The sequence below is a fragment of the Lathyrus oleraceus genome, chromosome 2, assembly GCF_024323335.1.
Source record: "Lathyrus oleraceus cultivar Zhongwan6 chromosome 2, CAAS_Psat_ZW6_1.0, whole genome shotgun sequence".
Taxonomy (NCBI): domain Eukaryota; kingdom Viridiplantae; phylum Streptophyta; class Magnoliopsida; order Fabales; family Fabaceae; genus Lathyrus; species Lathyrus oleraceus.
The window spans coordinates 166,785,331-166,805,492 of NC_066580.1; the positions used below are offsets into that span (position 1 = coordinate 166,785,331).

The 20,162-nt window shown below is 32.7% G+C and overlaps 1 protein-coding gene across 1 annotated transcript; it reads right to left on the reverse strand.

Annotated features, from left to right (window-relative positions):
- Nucleotides 1-243: 243 nt before the first annotated feature.
- Nucleotides 244-10,533, reverse strand: LOC127122439 (actin-related protein 9). The gene is made up of 13 exons (XM_051052779.1): nucleotides 10,378-10,533; nucleotides 9,910-10,115; nucleotides 9,190-9,310; nucleotides 8,999-9,063; nucleotides 8,785-8,874; nucleotides 8,310-8,360; nucleotides 7,407-7,538; nucleotides 6,825-6,914; nucleotides 6,653-6,723; nucleotides 6,364-6,560; nucleotides 1,453-1,669; nucleotides 1,147-1,297; nucleotides 244-687 (listed from the first exon to the last, which is right to left on the reverse strand). The coding sequence occupies exons 1-13, from the start codon at nucleotides 10,511-10,513 to the stop codon at nucleotides 244-246; spliced, it is 1,971 nt and encodes a 656-aa protein (XP_050908736.1). The 5' UTR covers nucleotides 10,514-10,533.
- Between the last annotated feature and the right edge of the window lie 9,629 nt (nucleotides 10,534-20,162).

A 20,162-nucleotide genomic window follows, 5' to 3' on the forward strand; every position in this document is an offset into this window, starting at 1 on the left:
AGTGCAAACAAATATTATGCAAATATGGGGAAATTATTGTTTATTTATGTTTTTTGTGATTACCATTTTCAAAAAAAGCAAAAAATAAAAATAAACATCATAGATGTGGATGAATAAAATTATATTTTATTGATGATAATAAGGAAATGCCCAACAATGTTTGACTTCTCCCTTAGGCATATGAGAAGGATTTTTTTTAACAATAAAACAATTACTTTGAATGATGTACAATGACAGGAACGTCTACAGCAACCCAATTGTGAAAGTTTGGTCGTGTGTCACAAAGTTGGCACAAGCTTCATCTTCATCATCGTCTTCAATAATTACAACTGAGTGTTTATCATCCATATGAATGAATCCTCCACTGCGGAAAAATGGTTGAATAGCCTTGACATTGGCATTGAATGGCCCTTGCTGAAATCTCAGCCCAGCCCTGTTCTTGTTCTCAACAACTTCTACAACACGACCCCACTTATCAGTGTTGCCGGCCTGAATAAACTCTTGTGCATCCTTCAAAGAAGACATGGATGCCCCAGTCTTCAGTTCATCAGCAATAGACAAATCCTGGAACGGTGTTCTAACCTCTTCTTCAGCTTCTACATATGTGAAAGATGACAAATGGCTCGCAAGAAGTGTTTTTTCTCCACCAACAACGGCAAGCTTGTCGTTCTTCACAAATTTCAACTTCTAGTGCAAAGTAGACGTTACAGTTCCATCTTCATGGATCCATGGCTTTCCCAACAAACAACTGTGGGCTAGACGAATATCTATTACTTGAAAAGTAATTTGAAAATCACTCGGACCTATCTTAACCGGAAGGTCCACCTCTCCAATGACAGTTTTTTGGGAACCGTCGAACGCTTTAACAACAACACCATTGTACCTTATTGGCGCCCCTTGACAAGAAAGTCTTGCTAGAGTTGACTTGGGAAACACATTCAATGATGAACCAGTATCAACCAATACATTGGACAGAGCATCCTCTTTGCAATTCATTGAAATGTGAAGCGCCAAGTTGTGATTTCTTCCTTCCTCGGGAAGTTCTTCATCACAAAATCTCAAGTTATTACGGGAAGTAATATTGGCAACAATGTGGTCAAACTGATCCACAGTAACATCATGTTCCATGTAGGCTTGTGCCAATACTTTCTGCAAATCCTCTCTGTGTGCTTCAGAATTCATCAATAATGACAGCACTGAAATCTTTGATGGCGTTTGGAGCAGCTGCTCCACTATGTTGAAGTCACTTTTCTTAATCAGACGTAATACCTCATCATCATCATTAGCCTTCAACCCGCTGAACTCACCAGACTGACAAATTGGAGCATTAACTGGATCAATTGCCGAAACATCTGACTACTTACCCACTGAAACATCTTCTACAACTCTAGGAGATACATGGCCAAACACATGATCACTACGGGTCACCTTCACTATATCTGCAATGCTTACCACTGAACTCGCAGTGAAACGTCATCAGTAACGGTAGCATTAACCAAAACTGGCAATTGAACTATTAAAGACACAAGCCTCCATCCAACTAAGCACTTTTTGCCAAACCCCATCTTGATAAAAAGAAACCTTAGATAATTCCAACTCACGCTATCGTAAGCTTTTTCATAATCAACCTTCATAAATAAGTAACTTCTCTCCTCTCTTTTCGCTAAATCTATTTGTTAACCATCCAGACCTCATCCAAGATATTTCTACCCAAAATGAACGCAGTTCGCTTAATTGAAATGATCTTCCCGATGACATCTCTCAATCTAGAGGAAACCAGTTTTGCTAACAACTTGTATAAGCAACTAACAAGACAAATAGGTCTAAATTCAGACAGATTTTGAGGATTCTGCATCTTAGGAATGAGACTCAGAAAAGACACTATGCAAGCCTTGGTTAATCTAGATTTACAGTAAAAATATCTAACAAACAGAATAACATCTTCTTTAATAAACTCCCAACACTACTTAAACAATCAAAACTATACCCATCGTGTCCCGCACTCTTATCGTTGTTGCAACTCCATATGGAAGCCTTTATCTCTTCCTCTGAAAACTCTCTCTCAAGCTACTTACTATCAAACTCAGTGAGGCTATTAAGCTGAAAATTATCTGACAAAGGCCTATATACACACGCTACTTGAAAAAACATTTGAAGTGTCACTTAACTTCACTCTTAACCTCCTTCACCTTCTCCAAACAAACCCTATCAGAATCCACCAAGTTAATTTTAATTACATGCGGTGGAAGGGATTCAATGCTCATATATAATTCCCTTGTGTAAAACATATGATTATGGAATGTTTCTTTTAGATTTTAGCAGGATATTATGAATCACAATTTTCTCAACCAAAGAAAAATAATGACAAAATTAATTTCCATATGTTATTATAATTGATAATACTTATAATGCATGCGGAACTATTGATGAACTAGAACTTTTTACTAAGGAAAATGAATGGTTTACTCAATTTAAGGGAAGAAAATATGATGAAAGTATATGTTTCAATTTATGATGTATAAGCAAACCTATAAATTATCTTGGTAAAAAGTTCTAGTTCATCAATAGATCCATATACATCATAAGTGTTATAAATTATCAATAACATATTAATTAATTTCTTCATTATTTTTCTTGCTTAAAAAAATTAGGGTTCATAATTTACAATAAAATCGAAAAGCAACATTACACCATCCTATCATGTGCAAAAGAGAATTTTCTAGAAACATACAATCCAATTCGCCATCATGTAATTAAAATATAAAAAGAAAAATAATTAATATGAAGTATAACAACTAGTTTTTAATATTTTATCTTTTCATTACAAAAAGAGTGTTTGATTGAAGTCCTTACTTGCAAATGTTACCAAATTATTTTAGATGTAAGGTTTGATCCATATTAAAGTCGATCTTACACAATCAATTCAAAAAGATTGATGAAGTCATACATCAAAGTTGTATTTATTAATCTAGTTTCAATTTGAGGATTAATATTTCTGTCTTCTTATTTTAAAGATTGAATAATAAAAACATGCTTGCATGTCTGCTTGTGGTGTGTGGTATTTTGTTTCTTTAACTTTTTTGTTTATGTTTTTCATAAGGTAATATTTTTTTGTCTAAATAAAAAATTGAGATTAAACTTATTAATGTATTATATATATATATATATATATATATATATATATATATATATTATATATATATATATATAATATATATATATATATATATATATATATATATATTTAAATATTTAAGTGTTTTGATTATTATTCTTTTGGAGTTTTATTTTTTGAAGAAAGAAAAATCAAAATTACTAAAATGTTTGTTAGTTATAAAATAGAAATTAAATTTGTGTCACCAATATTACAAAATGGTTTTTCTCCTTCAATAGTTTAAAAAAATATATTAGTAAGATAAAGAATTAAAACAACCGGGTGTCCAATTTTAATTGAGGTTTTTTATTCAGCAAAAGCTTACGAGGTATAAAAATAATTTTTGGAGAGAACTCTCAATTTTATGTTTTTAAATTAAAACTGATTATGTTTTTAACTTAAAACTAACATCTTCATAGGTTTGCGACCAATAGTTTTTCTCTTTGACTAAAAAACCTTATCTTATGTATGGCTCAATAGTGGTTTTAGAGTCATTGAATTTATTCTTTATTCTTGTGAAAAGTGTTCTTGATTTTTTTGAAGGCAATTTACTTTATCAATGGTGGTTTGCTATATGATGAACTCTAGCATGTCTTTACTTACGGAGGAGGTGTATATTATTTGGGGTTTCTATTCTCCATTTTGTAGCATGTTTGACCAATTATATCTATTTCTTTTTTTTATTACTTTTGTTTTATTTTTATAGTGTGTTTAGTCTATTTTTATTTGTTGACTATTCTTTTCGTTTTCTATTTATTGCATTTTGTGCTTCGTGATTGTTTCGTCCTTTATACTCTTTTGGATTACTTTAGCTACCATTGCTTATATTATATATAATATTTGTAGTTAACCGGAAAGGATCCAAATTTGGAGGATAAATGGGTGGGAAGTGAAACATTGAAAGTCAGGTTTGAATTAAGGATGCATACAGAAGGAATCACTTGAAAACAAATCCATATCATATCCAATCTTGGAAAAAAATCCAAAATAAATCATTGAAATTTTGCAACATAATAAATCACGTAGAATCTTCAAAAATAAAAATAAAATACAATTCAAATTCTTAAGAGTTTGGTCGGTCCAAATGGCAATGGTGTGTGCAAAGAAGTAATGTCGTAACTTCCTCGAGGTTGTAATCAACGTCATTGCTAATTTATTTAACTTCTTGTTACATGTTTATAGGCATACTTGTGCTTTAAATATGAAATATATTTGACTCTGCATGGAGGAATGTGATCTCTCCGGCCAACGACCTAGACAAAATTGGTATAGTGGATATAGTTGCTTTTAGTGACGCCAACGCTTGCTCACATTCTAGGGTCCAATCGATATGTACTTCTTTCTTCAATAACCTATAGAACAGTAATATATGTTGGACCAATCTATAGATGAACTTTTTAAGGGTGGTGAACATCTCATTCAACTTCATTATACTCTTCTTTATGGTCTAAGTCTCCATTCTAATAACCACAACACATTTACTAGGGTTGGCTTCTATGCCCCCATCTAAGTTAAGTAGAAGCCCAAAAAAATTTCATCACTGATCCATGAAGTCCATTTCTCTGGATTAAGTCTCATATATACTACTACACTTAGTTGAATACGCTAGTGAGATGCTTGTCGTGCATGTTATCTTCATTGAAATTTATCATATCGTCAAAATATAGTTTTAATGACTCGCCAATTTCTTCTTCAAAAAGATTCTTCCACATTCTTATATATTTAGTGTATGTGTTCTTTAAATCAAAAGACATGATTTTGTACTTGTAATTGGAGAGCTTCGTCATAAAATCAGTTTGTTGGGCCTTTGAGCGGCCTTTAACAAGAGTATTCCATTTTGAAATTTTTCTAACCGAATTCTATGTCACATATTAAAAACAAATAAAAGTTGATTTATTTATGATGTTTACTATAAATATCCATACAATAATAAAAAATAAAAATATGAATCATATGTTGTTTGTATAAAACTTATTTTTCTCAACCAAAATCTTAGAGCTGAAAAAGGAGTTAGGTAAAGCATATTGATTGATTTCTTTAGAGTATTCTAGATCAAAATATGCCTTAATCAATTTTCTATCGGATATTACAAACAAATCAATTTTGCATTGTTTTTATGTCTGCTATAAATATCTATATAAAAATAAAAAATAAAAAATTATTTGATACACTATTTTTCTATAATATTTAAAGAGACACCAATTTTTCTCAACATAAACCTTAGAGTTGAAGAAATATTCACGTATTTTTTACACAAACAAAACATTAAATTTTATGGATTAAAATTGTTTGGCCCAGTGTTGTTATGGGCTTGAACATGAGTTTGTCTTGTTGTGGCCCAAAGAAATATTTATGCATTATAAAGCACATTATTTCATTTTTTTAGATTATCCGAGGTCAAATTATGCCTAAATCAGTATATATATATATATATATATATATATATATATATATATATTATATATATATATATATATATATATATATATATATAATGTATATATAATTTATAAATATTAACAACTAGCTTACATTAATAAATTATGAAATACAACTACATGCATTATACACTCAATCAACAAGTTGCACAGATTTTGATATACTAAACTTTCTCAACCAAAACCTTCCATCTAAAGAAGGAGTTGGGCATTAAAAAAGTATATCCATTCATTTTCTAGAGTATTTGAAGCCAAAATTTTTCTAAATCAGTTTGTTACAGATTCTAAAAACACTACAACAAACAAGACCTTAGACAGGGCTTTTTTTAGCCTTAGACAGCGCTTTAAAGCGCTGTCTAAACCTCCGCTGCTAAAGGTTTAGACAGCGCTTTTTTAAATCTTAAAAGCGCTGTCTAAGCCCCCCCCCCCCCCCCCCCCTTAGACAGCGCTTTGGCCAAAAGCGCTTTATAAGACCCTCTTATTTTAAATTTTTTAGGTATACCTTAGACAGCGCTTTTGAAAAGCGCTGTCTAAGCCCCACCCCCTTAGACAGCGCTTTGGCCAAAAGCGCTTTCTAAGACCCTCCTATTTTAATTTTTTTAGGTATACCTTAGACAGCGCTTTTCAAAAAGCGCTGTCTAAGCCCCCCCCCCCCTTAGACAGCGCTTTTGCCTAAAGCGCTTTCTAATCCCCCCCTTAGACAGCGCTTTTCTAAACAAAGCTTTAAGCTCTATGCATATGAAATGAAGGAATATGATACCAAAAAATTACCAGTTGAGAGAATGCAGTTGGTAATAGCTTCGGCAAGGCCGAGATTTTCTTCTTTTTTCGGCTTTGAATAAACGGGATAACTTTCCCACATGGGTAATCCTCCATTGACATTAGGATAGAAAGTATCGGACATGTCAGACCTTCGGGAAAAGTCAATATGCCATGTATCTTCTAGCATATCCTCGTAGTCACTAAACCTAACAAGGGAAATCACCGGGGTTGTGTAAACGTAAAATAATTCACAAACATGGTCACACCATACAGAGAGAAAATTCATGAACACGCTAACCAAGTCCGTGGTGGAGGAGGATACACGTCAGGAACAAAAAGCATTGGATAGAACAACCCCATGGGAGGAACCTATGCAATAGTTTTTGTCAATTGTCGAAGTCTAAGCATATGATTATCTAATGGAAAAATTTGAGGGCAAATGAAGAATGAATTTTACTGAGAACATGTACATTGAGAGCAGTAAGCCTTGTCCTGTGAGATCCAGGCGGCGCTTTTTCCTCGTAGGAATGAACTACTGCTACAGCATCAAGTTGCCCCTCCTATACACAAGATACTAGATAACATTGAATTCAAGTTTGGAAGCAAGGTAAATTTAGAGCATCACCGCTAGTAGTAAGTGATTTGATGCATTTTTTTTAATTCATTAGACACTGTACTATTTCAATATGTTAGGTTATATTTGATCAAAATATAATTTACTTTCTAAGAACTACAAAGTAGCAAATTATAATTTACTTTCTAAGAACTACAAAGTAGCAAATACACGGTGTTGTTAAATGGAGGCCGTGCTGCAAATGCATGCACAAGTACAATGAAGAGATAACGAAGCCGAGAGAGAAATGAATGGAAAAAAAAAACAACTTTAGATAGTATAAAACCCTTGAGATGTAAACTCGTGCTACAAATGCTTCTCTTGTATTGTTCACAACTCTCGGTTTTCTCTCAACTATGAATTATTAAAAATGGCATTTCTACGAGTTAATATGATAAAGTAGTAATTTGGCAAAATGAGATAAAGTAGTAGAACTCACTCTGATTTCACAATATGACTCTTTGAGTTGATTTAACATTAACAGATCTATAGGCTTTGTCAACATATCTGTTCGAATTTGTGGATAGGTCTGGTGATGCCTTTGCGTCCAGAGAAGACCCCTTGATATATCCTGAAAATATGTACTTAATAATTAAAATATTACCACAAATAACTTTTGGAGCACAGAAGATAATATCATTGCATAATTCTAACTTTCCAAGAATTATAATAAAAAATATCTTGACGCAGTAGGTGCAAAATACCGACATACTACATACTTGACAAGAATGATTATCTTTCATTGAAAGAGGCATGGATTTGAGAAGGAGTGTTGTGGAACATTTTAACTGATGGAGTTATGTAAGTCAATGGTGCGTAAGTGGCTCTTTGACAAGGTATTAGAGATTGGTGTCGATCAAAGTTCTTGTTCCCATAATCCTTCCAATTTCCCATTCTTAATTCAATTGCTCGATTTTATCAATATTTAGGTCTTTATGGAACGGTAGGGCTAAAAGACTTTTGTTTGGACAATTATCCTTCATAAAATTAACACAAATGATTCGCTACAGACTCAGACATCGAAAAGCTTTATGTAGCTTTTTGTTATAATGTATTAGAGTTTTTGAGAGGGGCGGATTTTGGATATTTTAACTGAAATTTGATCATTTGACTGAATTTTTTCAATTCATCTCAATAAATTAACTTCCTTTATCAAGAGATTATAGTTTCCATATGCCGCATAAGTGAAAACAAAATGACAGTTTCTAAACTAATGTAAAGAAAAGTTTAGTCAAATAACAAATAACACGTGTGTCCAAGATGTTACTAAGCTTATATCTTCCAAGTTCAAAACTATTTCAAAACACCAGAAACGGATGCAATGTAAAAATATATTTTGTACCTCACCACCAAAAGTTAAAGTCCTTGCAGTTGATGGCAGAGCAGCTCCATCCTAAACAATAAAAGAAGTAGTTCACGACCAAAAACTTAGCCAGCTTTTATTTTTCAATATATCTGAAGGCTGAACAATCATCAAGCATGGAGAGAATCCAACTTGATAGAAAATTTGAGGCACAAGCGAGTATTCAAAGATGGTGAATGTATGTAACCAGCAAATGTCAATTTCCATGTCAAAACTATAGTAAGCAGAAAACGTTTCAGGATCAAAGTTGTTTTACCAAGAAAAGGCTTTTGTTATTACTTATTACTGTTGTAATATCTCCGATTACAAATTTCATATTTTTTAACTGTAAGTTATGAGTATTTATATACAGAATGAGAAAAAAAAATACAATTATTGTGAAATATGAATGATAATGATTTGATACTAACTTGATACAAAAGACTAAACAAACATTAACCATTATTCCATTTACCTCTATGCATATAAGTGATGTAACCTGAGCACCAATATTCACTACACATGCTGTTGATAATCCATTTCCAAAAACAGTAGCAAGACCTTCCTGATCAAACAATTCCATATGAAATCATTAGAAACTAAAGGAAAAATCCTAGCAAATTGTTCCTTTTCTGCGTACAAAAAGGTCATACATTCATCATATAAACGTATAGCAATAAAGGTCATACCTGGTGTACCACTGCTGAGCCAAAGCATAGTTCTTGTAGAACTACAGATAGAATTTCCTTTATTTCTGCTTGTGTCATGGACTAAAACATAAATAGACTATACCAGGAGTTTGACATGCAAATTCAAAGGGAACTCTAACCAGAAAAAAATAAATGTGACATTTTCTTTGAAGGAATAAAGTTCTAAATACCACGATTATCAAATGTTTCTGGCATCACAAGAATAGCAGAGTACATGTTTCTTTCATTGCGAGGAATATGCAGTTTCTCTATTAAAATCCAATCCCAAATAGCACGCAGATCCTCAAGCACCTGCAAAATAGCCAAGAAGTAGTGATGTAGAATGAAAGCAAGAAGTAATCTGAGAAACCCAATTGTCATTACACAATAATAGCATGTATCATACATCTCTAATATGTGGCCTATCAAACAACTCAACAGATTCTAGATTACTGGGAGATGCGACACAAACAATGACACAGACAATTTCACTAGAGTAAGCCCAATTCTAGATGATAAAAAAGGCAGTTCAATGTTGGAACCTATATCCAACGACGACTCGAGCAAGAGCAACTAAACTATAAATTCCTAAATTATTGACACCAAACCCTTAACTAACTAATACAAACCCTAACTCTCAGATCCATTGTTGCATTATTCTCCATTATGAAGGAAACTTATTGTTGAATTTTGAAACGGTGAAGAAACAGATGAATTCAACAAGCAACAGTAAAGAAAAAGACAAAACAAGTCTTAACATAATACAACACAAATAACATTACATTATGATGCAATGCAACAGCTAGCTTATAAGGCAGAATACAGAATTCCCAAGATGCATATCATCTATATTTTTTCTGCATGAATTAACTGTTGCATTGGTTTTAATTTGGTTCGGAAGTGACATGTACCTGCTGCATAGGATAGTGTTGTGAAATATTCAAGTGTCCTCTGCGGATTGGACGACATAAACAATAAGGTTCCGTGGGAGATATCCTTAATGCTTCCTCACCACAAATGAACTCTCTGAATTTTCGATTGCTCATGCCAATTTCCTTCAAATCTGAACCATCTTTTGGGTCCAAAGACACGCTAGTCTCGTCTTTATTCGTAGTCTCTGCAAATGCCAATTTTTATAAATATAACATATGCTAATTGATATAAAAGTAACAGCATTTTAAAATCGAAAATACCCTTTCTGGACAAGAGTCTTAAACTCTTAATTAACTTCTAATATTAGCCTATTAGGTACTCGATAAAACAAACTTGAGATAAGTCAAATGCTAAGCTAGTTGACATAAACAACCCAAAGCCACATATGCAACTGAAGAGAACAGGAAAGTACAAGTTGTTAAATAAAAAATATCATTTCCTCTTACCTAATGCTGAAAGTGAAGACGAACTAGTGACCTCCTCGTAAACATTAGTCCAAGTGAAGGGCAAATCTTTCCTGTTACCATGTGGATTGTATCCATCAACACGTCCCATCTGTGCATATAATACAACGGCAGTCATAGTATTAGCAATGACTAATTATCTGTTTTATGATGCTATACTAATCTTATCCCAACTAAAAAAAACAAAGTATTTGACAGAATCTTCCAAATAAATTATTTTTATCTGCTCTTGAGAGTGAGAAAATGACTTTACATAAATCTTAGTATTCATACTTGTTAATACACTAAACTCAGTCAACAAGATTATGCACATTCTCAACATTAGTAAACTACCGCAAGATTATAAACATTCTCAACAAGATTACACTACGCCAAACAAGACCTTAGACAGCGCTTTTTTTAGCCTTAGACAGCGCTTTAAAGCGCTGTCTAAACCTCCGCTGCTAAAGGTTTAGACAGCGCTTTTTGAAATCTTAAAAGCGCTGTCTAAGCCCCCCCCTTAGACAGCGCTTTGGCCTAAAGCGCTTTCTAAGACCCTCCTATTTTAATTTTTTTAGGTATACCTTAGACAGCGCTTTTGGCAAAAGCGCTGTCTAAGGTATACCTAAAAAAATTAAAATAGGGGGGCTTAGACAGCGCTTTTTGAAAAGCGCTGTCTAAGCCCCCCTATTTTAATTTTTTTAGGTATACCTTAGACAGCGCTTTTGCCAAAAGCGCTTTCTAAGCCCCCCCTTAGACAGCGCTTTTTCCAAAAGCGCTGTCTAATGTATACGAAAATTTTTGTAGCTTTTGTTTTAAACCACATTTTTTCCAGGTTTATAAACCAGAATTTCTACCTGTTTTCAACCAGATTTTGACAGACAGAATCACATTTTATACATGCCATTTTGGCCTTTTTTCTACCAATTTTTGGCTAACAAATATATATATACCAATTCAAACCAATTTTGCCTTAAATGTATCAAAATATATACAAATTTATGTACACATTTACAAGTCATTACCTATACTACAAATTTATGTACACATTTACAAGTCATTACATATATTACAAGTATACTACAAAATTACACAAATTTATGAAAAAACTTTGAGCTCTATCATGAATTGACACCACTCCTCTTTGATTTCGTCCACTTGATCCTTTGTATAAAATGCACACTTGAATTCCTCAAAGTACTACATATGAAGCAAAAAATATTTTGAATTAATTCCAACTATTTAATTATATGAGATATGTGTAAATATAAAATTAACTCATAAGTTAGTAATACATACATCGGTGGGAATCACTAATCGGCCCAAAGCAAGAGTATCCCGCATAAACCTCAACACGAAATACCCGCAATCTATTTGATTACGTTGTTGAGGACACTACATGAAAAAAAATATGGATTATAAATCCTAAGTTTTATCAAGTGTCATCACTAATATAATAAAAAATGTGGTAATTAAAAATATACCGCCACTTTAATCCATGTAATGCGGTTGGCGCCCCTCCTTGAGGTTTGGATATCTCGTTGGGCCCGAAAAGCTTGTAGGATGCTAATAAAATAAAAATGAAGCAATTAGAACAATTAACATAAACTAAGAAAAATTTTGAACATTCTCACTTACGTGTCAATTAGGCGCTTCATATCCGGGTATGTTGTCCAATCATTTCCTAACGAGTCAAGATAATACACAATTTCTCGGATAGGATTGATTGCGAGCAACAACCAATGTCCACTGTAATGATTAGGCAAATGTTAGATGGTAACTTGGAAAATAATTATAATATATGAATTTAGAATGAAATGCTAACCTGGTATTAAACGGTATAAAAAACAACTTCTCCGCATTTTTATTGTCATTGAGGATCCGAAGAACGTACTTCGTCACGGAATCCGGGTTATTTAAGATTGCACCTAAGTTGATGCTCGCTGGTGCTAAGAATCCGAATGACTCGTCCAAATCATTGGGGCGCATCATTTTGTCATACAAAAACCTAATATAAAAACATCATTAACACCTCTTTTGAAACATAAAGTAAACCGGATTAACATAAAGTAAACCGAATTAATAAAACAAAGTAGACCGGATTTACCTAATATATGTATTGACAACGTTGACGCCGATTTCTTCATGACCAAAAACTTGCATGAAGTCTTCATTACCAATCATTTGGTCGTGAGCAAAGCCGAAAATCCCTTCCTCCATATGTATAGTCCGAACACCTCCGGTCGGTATATCGGTCATCTCTATAAATGTCCTGAGGCACGACCTATACTTGGTGGTAGGTTTTTCCTAGCTACGGTCTTCTTAGCACCAGAACTTTTTACCCGTGCGGAGGCGTTCTTAACCTCCTTTATTTGTTGTGCGGAGGCATTGCTAACCTCATTTTCTTGAACCTACATGTCATATAAATAGTTAGATCAAATTAAGAATGTAACAACTTCCATGAATATATGTCATATAATTGTATATTACCTCTTTTCTTGATTTGGATTTTGTGGGAGTCTATTTAACATAATCAAGGAAAATATGTAAGTAAAATTTTAAGCATAAATTTTAAACTTTGAATATACACATTAAAGTTAACATAAGTTTTAAGCATACCTCATATCCTACGCATATGAGGTTTGTCGGCCATGCAACAAACGAACCTACTGCTTCGTGAACCTACATCCTTGTGCATTTCAACATATGGCTCAACCTCATTATTATTGTGCAGAACATACAAATGAACTTGATCCCGTTCATCCCTTGATATTGTCACAATTTTATTCCCAATTAATTTTTTACCTTCCATTTTGTCGAAAATCTGAGCTCTGGGGAGTCCAATCGATTGAACGTTAGACAAATATTCAGTACAAAACTCAACAGCTTCTTCAACAATGTATCGTTCAACAATACAACCCTCTGGTCGACTTCGGGATTTCACGTACCCTTTTAATATTTTCATATACCGTTCAGCAGGGTACATCCATCTCATATAAGCTGGTCCACACAACTGTGTCTCTTTCACAAGATGAACAACTAAATGAACCATTATGTCAAAAAAAGACGGAGGAAAATACATTTCAAGCTCACACAAGGTAATTACAATCTCTTTTTGTAGTGTTGGTAAGATCTCGGGATCGATCACCTTACTACAAATTGACCTAAAGAAAAACACAATTTAGTTATGGCACTTCTTACTTTTTCTGGCAAAATAGAACGTATACCTATCGGTAGAAAATGTTCCATTATAACATGGCAATCATGTGTCTTCAAATTCTTCAACTTGAGGTCTTTCATAGAAACAAGTCTTCTGATATCAGATGAGTATCCTTCTGGAACCTTAACTTCACTCAGAGACTTACACAAATTTTTTTTCTCCTTTCTAGATAAAGTAAAAGCAGCAGGTGGTAGATATGTTCGTCTTCCTTTCTTCACGGGTGCTAATTCAGTTCTCATTCCCATTTTTAACATGTCCTCCCTTGCTTTAAGGCCATCCTTAGACTTGCCTTTTATATTGAGTAATGTACCGATAACACTTTCAAATACGTTTTTTTCAATATGCATAATATCGAGAAAATGTCTCACGTACAAAGACTTCCAATATGGCAATTCAAAAAATATCGACCTTTTCTTCCACCCACCTTTCACAATCTTATGTGCAAAAGGCTTGCCAAACTCAGTACGCACATCTTTCACCTTTTCAAAAACTTGTTCACCTGACAATGCGGGTGGAGCTCTACGATGTTCGGTGTCTCCATTGAATGCTTTTCTCCACCCACGGTAGTGATGTTTAGAATGTAAGAATCTACGATGACCGAGAAACACATTCTTCTGGCAAAGTTCCAATCGAATCGTATCGGTTCCGTCTTCACAAACAGGACACGCACGTTGACCTTTAATGCTATACCCAGATAGATTCCCGTATGCTGGAAAATCATTAATTGTGCCAAACAACATCGCCCTCAAATTGAAACTTTCTTTCCTATATCCATCATAAACCTCCACACCGTTCTCCCACAAAATCTTTAAATCTTCGATCAGAGGTGTCAAGTATACGTCAATGTCATTCCCTGGTTGTTTAGGCCCAGAGATTAACATAGATAACATCATGTACTTACGCTTCATACATAGCCACGGAGGTAGGTTATAAATCATAAGAATCACAGGCCATGTGGTATGTGAGATACTTTGAAGACCATGTGGGTTCATTCCATCAGTAGATAATGCCAATCGAAGGTTTCTTGCTTCTGATCCAAACTCAGGATAATCATTATCAATCTTCGACCACTGTGGTGAATCAGCCGGATGCCGATACATTCCATCAATAATTCTTTCATCTGCATGCCAAGTAAGATGTCTTGCATCGGTTTCACTACGAAACATGCGCCTAAATCTCGGAATTATCGGAAAATACCATAAGACTTTTGCGGGAGATAATCTTTTCTTATATCGAGACAAACCGCATTTAGGGCACTCAGTTAACATTGCATATTCGTTACGAAACAAAATGCAATCGTTAGGACAAGCATGTATCTTATCATAGCTCATGCCAATAGAGCACAACATTTTTTTTGCCTCATAGGTTCGATTAGGAAGAACATTATCATCCGGTAGCATTTCTCTCATAAGGGCCAACAACTCTGTGAAACTTTTATCCGACCATCCATTACCCGCCTTTAAGTTGTACAACTTTAATACCGCAGAAAGTCTTGAGAATTTAGTGCAACCTTTGTACAACGGTTTCTCAGCATCGCTTACCATCCTCTCAAACATTTCAGGACAATCATGAAGATCTTCTTCCAGTGCTTCTACAATCTCTTCAACTCGATCACAATCGTATGTTTCCGTGTCTTTGTCGTATGAAGCATAGGTCGTACTACTTTTTCCACTCGATTCAACATTCTCGTTAATTTTCTCACCATGAAATATCCAACACTGATAACTTTGATCAATTCCATGCCTCAGCAAATGCGATTTCAATCCATGTGCGTCAACCTTACCAATATAACAACAACGCAAGCAAGGACAATGCATTCGTCTGGGGTTTTCAGCGTGTTGAACAGCATACTTAACGAATTCCAAAACCCCACTCTCGTACTCTTTGGTCATTCGATCGGCACAGATCCATGTTTTATCCATGGTTTTCCTACTTATTAAAGTAAACAATTAAACCATGTCGTATAAAATTATTAACAAAGTGGTTGTAAATAGGTTGAAGATTATTATTCCTCCAACTATCTCTCCTTTTCAATCACGCTTTGTATTAGGGAGAAATATTCATGATAATATTATGATGGCATAAAAAATGGATCATAACATACATAAGATAAAAGGGAAGATAAGATATTTTGTGATTAAAGTTTATCATAATATACATAAGATAAAAGTGAAATATTTGTTATTTTTATTGTTAGTGAAATATTTGTGCAAATTCATAATTTAATCAAGCGAATTCTTAAATTTTTCTTCTTTTATTAATTGATTATATTGTAGTCTCTATTTCTAATATATTTCTAAGTTAATTGAAAAACCATGTTGAAACAAAGATCGAAGGTGGACTGGCTCAAACTGGGAGATAGTAATAATAAGTACTTCTATGCTTCTCTCAAAAGTAAGCAAAATCAAAGTAATATTAGTTCCATGACTATGGAGTATGCTAATATCTTAACTAAGCATGAAGAGTTTGAAAGTGAAATTATGAGGTTCTATAGCAATTTAGTTGGCTCCACTGCAACCAACCTCCAAGGCATTTGCTAATTTTTACCAGGGGATATCCAACATCTATTAAGTTGGTCATGCAGAAATTCAACGAGTTTTCTCAAGTTACTGGTTTGGAGGTTAACCCTAACAAGTGCAGTCAATAAACTAAATATTTCAATAACATTTTATTGGTCAAGATTTCAACAGGGCAATAGCAAAACCATTAACAATGACAGTTGTGGTGGATAGTAAAAATTTGATCAAGATTGCAACAGGGCAATGGACAAACCACAAGCATTGAGTGTAGATTCAAACAGGACAGCCATATGCTAACACCAAACAAGCACATTTGAACTCATTGCATTACAATCAAACAAGCACATTTTTAGAGCAGAACGTACCGTGAGAGGCGAGTGCGGCGGTCGAATGTTTCGTTGACGGCGGAGGGACCCTCGACGGCGGATAAAAGGGTTTTCGGAAGTTGAAGGAAAATAGGGTTTTCGTGTTTTGGAGTGGAAGGCGTGATGTTGTGTGCTGTCGTCTTTTAGAGTGGAAGGTTGCTGGAGATTGAGGGGAATACGAGTGCGGCGGAAGCGCTGTGAGGTGAGTGAAAGGTTGCTGGTGAGTGAAGAGGCAAAACAAAAGAACAGAGAACGAAAGCGCTAAAGTCTGAAATTTTATTTTTATTAGACCTTAGACAGCGCTTTTGGGGAAAGCGCTTTCTAAGGGGGCCTTAGACAGCGCTTTCCAAAAGCGCTTTCTAAACCCCCCTTAGACAACGCTTTTGGTTTTATTTTTTTTTAAAATTTAAAGACTTTAGACAGCGCTTTTTCAAAAGCGCTGTCTAAGGTCTATATTTAAAAGCGCTTTCTGAAAGCGCTGTCTAAGGGGGGGTCTTAGACAGCGCTTTTCAAAAGCGCTGTCTAAGACCCCCCCTTAGACAGCGCTTTCATTATTTTCTTGGAACATTTTCAGCGCTTCATTTTAATTTTAACCTTAGACAGCGCTTTCTTTTAAAAGCGCTGTCTAAGATGCGCTGTTAATAGTCCTTTTTGGCGTAGTGTTATAAACATTCTCAACATTCTCAACAAGATTATACAGTAGAAACGAAGAAATGAAGAAATATTGAAGAACATACCGCAAGAAATGAAGAACAGTAGAAACGAAAAACGAAGTCAACACCCAAATGTCGAGACACGTACGATTCTTCAAACACGTTCAATGATTGAAACCGAAAAATGGAAGTGTATTCGTGTTCGCTGTTATGGTTTTCGCTGATAGGGTTTCAACGTTCGCAGGAGGGAAAACAAAAGAACAGAGAACGAAAATTGAAATGGAGTCTGAAATTTTATTTTAATTAGACCTTAGACAGCGCTTTTGTGGAAAGCGCTTTCTAAGGTATGCCTTAGACAGCGCTTTCCAAAAGCGCTTTCTAACCCCCCCCCCCCTTAGACAGCGCTTTTGGTTTTTAATTTTTTTTTTAATCTAAAGACTTTAGACAGCGCTTTATCAAAAGCGCTGACTAAGGTCTATATTTAAAAGCGCTTTCTAAAAGCGCTGTCTAAGACCCCCCCTTTTAGAAAGCGCTGTCTAAGACCCCCCCTTAGACAGCGCTTTCATTATTTTTTTGGAACATTTTCCGTGTTTTATTTTAATTTTAACCTTAGACAGCGCTTTCTTTTAAAAGCCCTGTCTAAGATGCGCTGTTAAAAGTCATTTTTGGCGTAGTGAAAAAAAACTTTGTATAGTGTATGATGTTTTTTTTAATAAATTTCAATTTTAAAAAATAAAAATTTGTTTTATATATTTTTTTTAGTATAAATATCTAAACAAACACCATATTTTCTCAACCAAAATGTTAGAGTTGGAGAAAGAGTTATGCATTTGATAAATCATATTCATTTTTTCATATTATTCGGGGACAAAATCTTCCAAAATCAAAATTTTATCAAACATTATAAACAATCAATCTTAGCATTTTTTTTATAATGTTAGATATAAATATAGAAAATAAAATAGTTTAATTTCTAATAATTTAAATAAATGTTGGTTTATAAGTATCAACAACTAGATTACATTAATATATCACAAAACACAATACATTAAACATTAAATCAACAATAATTTACATAAACTAAGTTTTCTCAACCAAGACCTTAGATCTAAAAGGAGTCAGGAATTGAAAAATCATATTCATTCATTTTTTAAAGAATATTTGAGCCTAAATATGCCTAAATCAATTTTCTACGACATATTATATAAAATCCAACTTTACACTATTTATCATGTTTTTCTTTATAAATTTTAATATAATATTAAAAATAAGAAATTATTTTGTACACTACTTTTTATTATAAATTATTTTCTACGACACATTGCTAATTCTTTTTTTTTTTAAATGATATGATTGTGAAATGTTTCTTTTAGATTTTAGCAGTACATTATGAATCACAATTTTATCAATAAAAAAATGACGAAATTAAGTGTCATATGTTATTATAATTGATAACACCTATGATGCATGCAGATCGATGAATTACAACTTTTTATTATGAAAAATGAATGGTTTACTCAATTGAACTCAATTGAAGGGAAGAAAATGTGATGAAAGTATATGTTTCAATTTATGATGTATGAGCAAACCTATCAATTGTCTTGGTAGAAAGTTATATATCATCAATAGTTCCACATACATCATAATTGTTATTAATTATTAATAACATATTAATTAATTACTTCATTATTTTTCTTGTTTGATAAAATTAGGGTTCATAATTGACTATAAAATCCAAAGGCAACATTACACTATCCTATAACTTGTAAAAGAGAGTTTTCTAGAAATATACAATCCAATTCACCATCATGTAATTAAAATCTAAAAAGAGAAATAATTAATATTAAGTACAATGACTAGTCTTTAATGTTTTATCTTTTATTACAAAAAAAGAGTGTTTGACTGAAGTCATTAGTTACAAATGTTACCAAATTATGTTTCATGGAAGGTTTGAACCATATTAAAATATTGAGAAATGATATTTTTATATCCAAAAGCTACATCTTACTGTTCATCAATATGGTCAACATTGAAATATTATAATAATATATTTTTTTAAAATAAAATATAAAAAATATTATTTTATTTTTATTTTTTTATTTTTAAATTAAATGATATTGATATAAAATTGTGTGATTAATCAATTTTATAATTTTATTAACCATTTTTTTATATTGTATTAACCAACTTTGATGACTGCTAAAAATTTATTTGGATAACTAAACGTTTATTAACCAACATTATAATTTTATTAATCAATTTTTTACTTTTTATTAACCAACTTTGATGTACTTATAAAAATTATTTTTAATATTTGAACGTATATTAACCAACTTGATCACTTTATTAATCAACATTTCACATTTCATTAACCAACTTTATTTCATTACTTTAAAGATATTATTTACAGTTACTGTTCACGGTATTGTTCATACATTATTCATGTATTGTTTATACACTATTCACGAACTGTTCATTTTTTAAATTAAAATAATAATATTATTTACCGTATTTATAAGGTGAACAATATATACGGTGTATGTATTTGGTGTAAGATCTGATGTATAAATAACATAGCTATAAAATATTTTTTACACAATCATTCAGAAGGATTGATGAAGTCATACATCAAAGTTGTGTTTGGGGATCTAATTCCAATTTGAGGATTAATATTTCAGTCTACTTGTTTTTAAGATTGAATAATAAAAATATACTTACATGTCTCTGCTTGCTTGACTTTTTTGTTTTGTTTTTGGTGAGGTAATATTTCTTTTGCCTAAATAAAAAGTTTGTGTTTATATATATATATATATATATATATATATATATATATATAATATATATATAATATATATATATATATATATATATATATATAAAAGTATTTAATTGTTTTGATTATTATTCGTTTAGAGTTTTATTTTTTGAAGAAAGAAAAATCAATATTACTAAAATGTTTGTTGGTTATAAAATAGACATTAAATTAGTGTCACCAATATTATTAAATAGGTTTTCTTCTTTAACTTTTTTA

What these genes read in the sequence shown, in the direction of transcription:
- LOC127122439 (XM_051052779.1), bottom strand. Translation starts at nt 10,513, where the DNA reads ATGACTGCCGTTGTATTATATGCACAGATGGGACGTGTTGATGGATAC. An exon ending in AACACTATCCTATGCAGCAG is followed by an intron (nt 9,311 to 9,909) that starts GTACATGTCACT and finishes GCTATTTTGCAG; the next exon opens with GTGCTTGAGGATCTGCGTGC. An exon ending in GCTCAGCAGTGGTACACCAG is followed by an intron (nt 8,875 to 8,998) that starts GTATGACCTTTA and finishes TTGTTTGATCAG; the next exon opens with GAAGGTCTTGCTACTGTTTT.